At 36.9% G+C, this 9,580-nt stretch overlaps 1 protein-coding gene across 2 annotated transcripts in view; it reads right to left on the reverse strand.

The window, feature by feature from the left end:
- Nucleotides 1-224: 224 nt before the first annotated feature.
- CDK13 (cyclin dependent kinase 13) overlaps nucleotides 225-9,580 on the reverse strand; it is a 122,613-nt gene continuing 113,257 nt past the window's right edge. Inside the window, exons 12-14 of one of the 2 annotated variants that reach the window (XM_043463537.1) lie at nucleotides 7,270-7,475; nucleotides 3,776-4,048; nucleotides 225-3,205 (exon numbers count right to left, since the gene is read on the reverse strand). In XM_043463537.1, the coding sequence (XP_043319472.1) occupies nucleotides 2,358-3,205; nucleotides 3,776-4,048; nucleotides 7,270-7,475 (1,327 nt within the window). In that variant the 3' untranslated portion in view covers nucleotides 225-2,357. Of the gene's footprint in view, nucleotides 3,206-3,775; nucleotides 4,229-7,269; nucleotides 7,476-9,580 lie in introns of both variants that reach the window. The other variant, XM_043463536.1, reaches the window with a different exon arrangement.

The following is a 9,580-nucleotide window of genomic DNA, read 5'->3' on the forward strand; positions in this document are numbered from 1 at the left end:
CATATAACAACATCTCCGAACTTGGGAACTGTCTTAGCCTTGAGTTGTGTTTAACTGGCAACATTTTTCCTAACTAGTGTATCTTACAATCAATGCTGTCTTAGGGTAGTATCAGGAGCTGTAGTTCAAATTTTCGACCTCAAGCAACAATTTCCTTGTCCTCCCAGCCACTCTCCCAATATAAATATATAACTGAAATGTTAGGAAAAACTATCCAAACACAATTCAATTTTATATAAAATATTTAATTTTTAAAACACAGGCTATTCATGTCACATAAATATCTTCAATTTTAGGTTAGCTGCTATGATCAGCAGAATTATCAAGTGTGACTATTAAGAATAACTTAGATACTGTCACTTATAGGAAAGTCTAAAGCTCTAAGACTCACCATATTAAAATTCCATATACTTGAATACTGTAGCTATTTTGCTAAATTTCAAAATATTTCTTCACTTCCTGCAATGTAGTTTTAGTATAAGTTGTTAGTATTCAATATTCAAATAAAAGCATAATAATTTTCTTTCATTCACTTCTCAACAACAAAAAAATTCCATCAAAAGATAAAATGGTCAACTGACATCAACTCATTTTATAGCAGTAAAATGGTAAATTGAATATTCACTTTAAGATAATCCTATTGTCACCAAACTATAATGCTTTCCATATACTGTTTTGAAATGAACGTTCACAAGTCAGATAGATTAAAAGACTGACTTTGGAACTGGAGCAATATTCATTCAATAACAGTTGTTCCAATTTAAGATTTCAATCAAAAAATAAGTTACCAGGAGAATGATTTAAACAAAATGGTTAATTGGCATTTAGTACTAATGAAAACACTGGTTATTCACCTTTGGTTCCTTTCTAGGATTACTATAACGGTACTATAATGGTACATGTGTTTGAGTGTGCACAAAGAGACTTGACACCATTACAGTTTAAATAAGGGTTAGCCCATCATTCTAAAGTGAACTAAAATAGTTCCTCTAGGTGTGGCAGACGTTGTATAAACCTTACAGAAAGTGAGAGAGAGAATAAGAGGGGTTTTTGCACTACTTTTTCTTTTTACTTCAATAAATTCAATCTAGGCAATGTTTCTAGTTAACCAGTAAAGTGAACGGAGTTAACTTTGTGTTAAATGGCAATTATATAATTTAAACAGCGGTGTTTGCCACCCCTCCCCCCATGAACTTTAACTGAATTACGCAAATTGTTATTAAGCCTTGTTTCTTTGCTACTGCCCTCCAATTACCCATGACAAAAGGAAATAGGGACAATGTGGCAGCCTGAAAGAAAACAATACTCTAAAATGTTCCTTTAGCTATTACTTTCCACCACTGAAATGACAGAACTCTTTAGAACTTTTCCTCAGAAGTAACAGAAGGTGCTGATGGGAGCTGGACTTTTATTCTCTGCTCTCACTCCCCTGTCAAGAGAAGGTGGTGTTGGAAGGTAACACAGCCCAAAGAAAAGGAGAAAGTGTGACAGGTAGAGGGAATGGACCTAACAGGAACTGAACAGGCAGCCCCTGGACACGAGAGCTCTCTCTGCCTCTTCAGTACAATACATTGATTCCCTTTAGAAGACAGATGGGTGTAAAGGTTAACTACTTTTTCAGACCTTAAGCTTACCTGTTAAGGCACTTACTTACCCTCCCCACCCCACCCATATTTTTCATATAAAACCCACTATTTCATTTGAATGCATTTTGCTAGGCTATGATAATCTGCAAAATAAAACAAAAATAACGTTGACCATTTTTTTTTATATAAAACTGTTGCATCAAGAGAAAGGTTGTGTTTTATTTTCTGAAATGAGCACAAAGTACACCTTTCACAATAACACTGAAAGCAGGTGCAAAGACTGACAGTGACCTTTGACTAAAGGTAGCTTTGTAAAAAGAAAAATACCAAATAAATCAGTGCCCTTTCCGATTGTTGTAAAACTGGAGTGGGGAGGGACTGGGTGGTTGTTACATAAAAGTTGGTCCAAACTTACAAAAAAGCACAAATGTGCATAGTTCAGAAGATCTGCAAGAGGGCCATAAAAGACTTTTTATGTCCCTAAGATTAGCATCCACTTAAAACTGCAAGAATACAAAATAAAATCGTTAACTAGAATTTGTGAAGATGTACAATCAATAGATCTAGGTTTTAGAACAGCATGAATTTAAGCAAAGGTGTTTTTTTTTTTTGTCTTTTTTTTTTTAAACTATTGTATGCAAGACCCTTTTCCACATAAAAATAAAGCTGTTGTTGAATTAATATTATTCAAGTCTCTTGGATTGCTGCTTTAAATTGCAGCTAGAAAAGTCTTTCCAGATAAAAATGATGTGCCTGAGGAAAAACAGATACTCAGTATGGTAACCCTCTGCCTCGACCTCTGCCAGCTGATGTGCTAATGTGTCCCCTGTACCCTTGTGAATAGCCAGGTCCCTGCGCAGAAGTCCAGGTCTGTCCGTGCATGAGGCCATGGCCGCCTGGGTTTTCCTGTAAGCTACCACCATAGTTATAGTTGTGCATCTTTGCTGGCAAAGGGTGAGTACTCTCTGGCCCTGTGGAAGGGTCACTGCTGTTTGCCAGCACTGCAATGGGGCCATGGCTATATTCAAATCTATGGTCCTTGTCTCCACTAAACAACATGGGACCTGTATTGAGGTAAATGTCTCCGTATCCAGCTACCGAACTGGGAAATGACTCGGAAAAGGCAGAAGGCTGAGGTGGACCACTAGAATGAGATGAAGTAGTACTGTAGTTATCCAAGGACTGAATATCTGAGTTTCCCATGAAGCTACGTCGTTCCAGTGGTGGAGCAGAGGCGCTTCCAAGACCATCATTGCTAACATAAGGAGCAGAAGAGAAAGAAGAGGATCCAAAACTGTCCTTGTAGTCTGAAGAAGGTACATAAGTATCTCCTGCTTGGTAATCAATACCACTTTCTCTTTTGGGGTCATCCTGGGGCTGATGCTGAGCAAGGAGCTGTAACAGGGCTGCTTTTACTCCGGCATGAGGGTCAGTTAACGAAGAACTAGCAGTGGGTACGTGCTGGTTTTCTGTCCGGTAATCTAGATCTTCTTCAGTGACTGGCGGTGGTTCCGGAGGTTCAGGAGGTCGCTGATCGGGAGGCAGAATACGAGGCCGGTCCGGTTCTGGTGTGAGCTCCAATAGCCTCATATCTTGGTGCTGGATCAGGTCATCTTGCCCTAAGTGAAACAAAGCGAAAAAGAGAGTTGAAAGTTACCATGGAAAACAAAATTTTCAAAATACTCAATGTTTCCTAAATGGCATAAGAAGTTCCATCTCTGGCAAAAAAAACAACCAACCAACCAAAAACTCAAACAAAAACCACCCAAAGTCAAATGAAAAATTAAAAGGTATATGTAAGTACTAACATTGCCTGCTACCATTTGAGTTTATGGTGACAGAAAAATTGTATTGTATTTGACTTTTAAAAGTCATCTCAAATGTACCTATCTATGACTTGAACAAAAGCTACTATATATGTAAAGTTTCTGCTTTGGTCAATCATCCAGTTATAACTGGAGTAAAAGATTACTTTTTTAGCATAGATTACAAGAGTGAGTTCTACTACCCACAGACAAAGAATCAATTCCTAGCAGTATACAGACTAAGAAATCAACCTATAACCAGTAACCTGAGTATTTTCAGGACATCAGCTAGCAAAGCTAAACAATACACATTACAGATAATCATCAACAGCAAGAAAAGAGACTGAGAGCAGCAGGTCCATGGTCTGCTGTCCGCACACTCACCCGACGCCGGCGTGCTAGGTTCTGGAGGCGGCCGGAGCTGTAATGGTGCTTCATGTCCCGACCCATTTTCCCTCTCTTCCAGCAGCACGTCTTTCTGCTTTGAATGCTGAGCCTTTATTAACTGAGTCAACAGAACCGCAAATGCGCTCTGCACAGCCGCCTGGGCCGCATCAGGCTCCACTTTGGGCTGCATGTTCTGAGAAGAAGGCTGAATTCCTCCCAATGGTTTCGAAGACTCCTGTTGTGGTGTTGATGGATCTGTCTGTTTTTCACCTGTTGCCAAAATTCCAGCAGGAAGGTTTATTTTATTTAGCTGCTGCTGAGTCTCAGAGTTTACCTTAATGTTCAACACTTGGACAAAATCAGCCATATTAACACTTGTTTTAGACTGTAGTAGGTTTAGCAGAATTGCCAATTCACTGTGGTTTAACTGCTGTCCAGGGCCTGTTTTTACTAAAGACAAAATTTGTATTGGTTAGAGTTGCCATAATTCATAGCTCCCCCTCCCCACAAAATGCCTCTGTATTACCATATTAAAATGTACATGTGTGGGACAGTGTTTAAGAAATACTGTGAAAAGGGAATCTTATTCTAGTTCAATTTCATGTACATTTAAGATGTTAAGTGCACATAAGTTAAAACAAAAAAAGAAAAAGAACTGCAGCCCATTTTGAATAAATTATCTTTACGGGTAAATACTTCAAACGGAAAATCAAGACCAGCATTACAAGCCCATACTATAGACATGACCAGGAAATCGCACCTGTGAATGGGCACTGGTGATGATGACAGCTACAATTTCAGGTTACTCTCTGAGCATATCCTTTATTCCTCACAACAACCGTATAAGGCATGCTTAATTACTGGCCCCACTTTTAAAAAAAAAAAAAAAACAAAAAACTGAAGAAGAAACTGGCATCCAGAGAGACTAAATAACTTGCTTAAGGTCACAAACTCCTTAAGTGGCAGAAATGAGATTTGAACCCAAATATTCTGATTCCAGAGTCTGAACTTTTAACCATTTTCTATACTGCTTGTCTAAAATAATGTTTCTTTTTTAAGAACCTAACCTTATCTTTGCAGTAAATTCAAACTGGATTTTACAGACTGACTGATATGTCTTTTATTCAAATTGCTTTTATTTAAAGTTAAGCCCTCTGGGTAAATTAGGAACTTCTACAGAAGCATGAGTGTCATGTACATATATATGTGTGTGCTTAGTCACTCGGTCGTGTCCAAGTTTTTGCAACCCTTTGGACTGTTGCCCACTGGTTTCCTCTGTCCATAAGATTTTTCAGGCAAGAACACTGGAGTGAGTTGCCACTTCTGACTCCAGGGGATCTTCCCTACCTAGGGATCAAACCCGTATCTCCTGCGTCTCCTGCATTGCAGGCAGATTCTTTACCCACTGAGACATCAGGGAAGGCCATTTACATATAACATGGCATTAACTCATCACCTATAAAACAGGTTGTCTTTCTTTTTCTAATTTTCTATTTAGACTTGTGATGGTTTATATAGGTTCTTATGCAGCAAACTTACCTGAGTCATACGTAACACAAAGGCCCTGTATGTAATACTACACACATTAAGTGATAATACAGATACTGATAAGCAATTTCTATAACCACAGATGACAGACTAATAGAATTCTAAGATGAAAAAGTGATGATTAATTCTATTTTTAATGTATTCTATTTACATATTTTAGATATTCATTATTTCTTAGTATTTTTTTAGATTAATTGAAAACAAATTCTTGAGAGTTCTTATGATCTGCAGGTATTAGTAAGGAATTGTGCTTATTTGCTACCCCGTAAGAGCCAGTTTTCCTCATTTTCCCTTTCATTTCTCTATTAGCAGATGCAGTCTCAATGTGGGCTCAGAGTACACTTTAATTATGGTGTCTCATCTACAGAAGGGACATTTTTAGTTCATGACCCTTACTGATGATGTAAAAAAAATGGAGCTAAGAAGATTCATTCCTATTTCAAAAAACTAGAATAACAGTGACAGTTTGAATAGAGAAGAAAGAAGAAAAAAATGAAACTACCATTAACAGAGTTATAAACATGTAGAGCTAAGAAATAATATAAAATGAGCCCAGATTTCATTTTTAATCAGCTAAAATAGAGTGCAATAACTATCTTCTGTTCCACTAGGCTTGCCAGTGGAATAAGGACATCAGTTCCATGAAGAGAAGTAGAAATAAAGACCTGGTATTTTTCTTAAGGAATATGAGAACTGTTACCTGGGACAAGTGACACCATCCAAATTACTTATAATCATCTCAAAGCTTTTTTCACTAGTAGATGGTATATAAAACAAGTGACACAAACACAAACCAAGAAAACTTCTGTTGCTTCTCTTTTGTCTTTCTCCAAGTTTTACTATTTCAAACATGAAGAGAAATGATATTGAACTTGATATAGATAGCCCTCACTTTGTACAACAAAAGTGTTTTCTCCTAAGCTACGAATATCAAGTATTTTCATTTACAAGGGGAATTCACTATTTCAAGAAACTCTAAAGAATACAAGTAATTAATTTTCATTTTTAAAGTAACATTAACACTTTATGTAGTCTGACCAAGGTCAGTCAAGTCTCAGCTTATAGATTATAAGAGAAAGTATTAAAGGTAATCTTCCTCAAGCTTTCTCAGCTAGTCTACTCTATATTATACTTAACCACCAAAAGTTCAATCTGATCCACAGATCTGTTTTAATCAACTAACTCATCGGTCAATATTTACTCATCTCTTAATAAGTTTAGGGCTATTTTTCATGTTTAATAAAACACCACACACACATGCATTTATTTCTTATCATATCTGTCTTCATAAAAAAATTAAAGTGAAAGTTTTCTGGATTCTTCAGGCAAAATGAGGGAGTGGATTCTATTTTTTTTTTTAATTGAAAACACTTCTAATAACACTGAAGAGATTGGTTTCTCATAAAAAAGCTTACTCTTGTAACAGATTGAATCAGAGGAAAAATTTAAGTTTCCTCAAAATACCCTTCTTTATCATACTTCAAATCATTTTGGACATAATGTCAGATTTCAGTCTTTGAGATTCTGTAATAGAGTGGGAAATATTTTAAAAGTGATCTGAGGACATTATAAAAGGTATGAAAGAGCTTTTAGTATGATTTCTGGCTGTTTTCTTGTATCTTTCGTCCTCCTCAGGAGCATCCACAGACACTGAATGCAGAGCCTCAAAAAAGAGTGTTAGTAAAAGATCTACTGACTCTTGCACCAAGGGAAAAAGTAGAGAAATCTGACCAATCACTAATCATATGTAATTTGATAGTTTATAAATTAATCTTACCTTGAGAGTGCTTAATATTATGCTGCTATAGCAGTGAAACATCTGTACTAGCACAACCAAATAAGGAAATGTCAAATTCAGTGCTCATCTTTCATCCACAAGAGCTTTAACACTACAGCAATGTCGTTAATGGCAACCACAAACCAGCCCACGAAGTGTTACTGACCAGGTGCTGCACTCGAGTTGCCCTGAGCCTTCAGCTGTGAGGCCGGCAGCACGCTCTGAGGCGTGCTGGCTCTGCTGTCGTCCATGCCCAGGGACAAGTCCTTTCTGGGGGCTTTAACTGTGGAGACGTCATCGGTCATGCCCATCTGCTTCTGTCGTCTTCGCTTTTTACTCCATAATTCATGACAATCTTGCCATAATGGAAGGCTGGGGGAAAAAAGTATTAAATTGTTTGTCAACAGCATCTCTTAACAACAACAACAAAATGCTAATACTTAGCGTTTGCTAATATACAGCAAATATATAGCGAAATGCTAATATACAGCACCAAAGCTGCCACCCCGACTCCCCTGCAAGTTTTCTTGAAGATTTCACACACAGGTCTTATAAACTCCAACACAAATCATCCACGTGTATGTACAGGTTTCACCTATACAGACAAACTGTTTTTCTGTGGCTTCTGTATAATCAATGAATAATAACATTAAAACTATGAATGAAGAGTAAATGTTCATAAAAGTAGGTTACTATTATCTTTGGTGCAATCTTTTAAAGCCAATTCTCACACTGTACGTTATACACTGAATAGGACATGAAAAAAAGGTGAAAAATATGCCACTTGCAGAAAACAGACACAGAATTAGTAAGTAGCAGAGGCTAGGACATAGCGTTTGTGAAAAACTTTCTAGTACGAGCTTTTTACTTTTTGATATCCTCTTATTTGCTTCTATAATCAAATGCTCTAGAATTAAACTGATGCTAAAGAGGAGTTTCAAAAACAGATTGTAATCCAGGCTTATCACTGATACTTATCATTGAGAGTTTTGAATAACTAGCAACTATCAAAGTTATCCACAATTCTGAAACAATTTTTTGTGTAATTTCACAGAATTCACAACACTGAAGAATAACTCTTGCTTAAGAAAGACATAAATATTTGATTTATAAATATTTTCTTCTTACCCTAATAAAAAAATCCAATGGGAAGTTACTATGATATCTATTTTAAAGATAAGAAAATTGAGGCTTGGAAAGGTTAATAAACTTGCCCAGAATATCTATATAAATTCCCTTAAGCAGCCCCAACCTAGTCTTCAACCTGGATATGTTTACCTCTAGGGATAGAAGAAGATTTTCTGATGGAGTATACCTGAAATTGTTCTAAAAGTTCCATATCCATGTGTCCGCTCTCCTAAAACTGATCTTTGAGAAGGGCCTGCATGTTCAGAAAGTTCTTTCACACATCCTCTTTCACAGTTTTATCTCATGTTATAAAATAAAGGCATATGCAACAATATTGTCGAATCTTAGCAATATAATATTAAATTTTTTTAAAAAGTCATTCCCAAAAGATTACAAACAGCATGACACTTTCATAAAATTAAAAGCAACTAAAATTGTAAAATATAACGTTTTATGAGTACATTTAGATGGCAACAAAAAGTATATACAAAAGAAAACAGGGATGATGGTTACCTCCAGTGGAGGAAGGCAAGGGGGACAGGTCATGGGCGGAGAGGATACGATATGAGTAACGTAAGTTATTGTCAAGGTTCGAGCTTTTATTCAGTAAGTTCATGGCTGCTTATTAACATCATTGAAAATAACTAAGTGACTAAAAGAATAAGAGAGAGCCATGCATGGACCAATGATGAGTGACACAAGAATTATGATTAAACCAAGTCTATGCACCTGAGGTCCAGAAACAAAACAAAGGCATACCTCTCAGCCATCTTACTATGATGCATTGCCTCAGCGTGTAAAAACCTCCTGGAGCAACAAACAAAGGGACAATTTGAAATATTGATATTGGGAAGCTTTAAGGCATCATAAACCTGCCAAAGACTTTCCTTTCTGTATCTGTGTGTGTGTGTGTGTCTCTACATGTGTGTGCTATAAGGTATGTAACCTCAGCCACTGTTGGGGCTATTCTGAACTCAGACATACTGCAGTACTGTAGTAAGGAGGCTAGGGTGATTTTATTTTTTCCATGCTGATGTTCAGAGAATGCATTGCTCTTATGGGAGAGTCCCATGAGAATAAAGCAAAGAAACCCACTAAAAAGGAATTTTGTTCCCTTCCACAATTTAAAGGTAAGAGACTTGTTATGGATGATCTCAACACTAGGAAAGATAAACATTACCCAACAAACAGTAATAGGTTAGTGATGCTACTAGATGTACTGGGAATGTTTCCAGGACAACCAAATTTTTAATGTGCTCTTTTCTAAACATTCAAATACAGGCTCAGGCACTTACTGTGTCTCATAGGCAAGTAACTTGACCTCTGTGCCTCACTTTCCTTATCTTTAA

This window comes from Cervus canadensis, chromosome 3 (genome assembly GCF_019320065.1).
Source record: "Cervus canadensis isolate Bull #8, Minnesota chromosome 3, ASM1932006v1, whole genome shotgun sequence".
NCBI classification, from domain to species: Eukaryota; Metazoa; Chordata; class Mammalia; order Artiodactyla; family Cervidae; genus Cervus; species Cervus canadensis.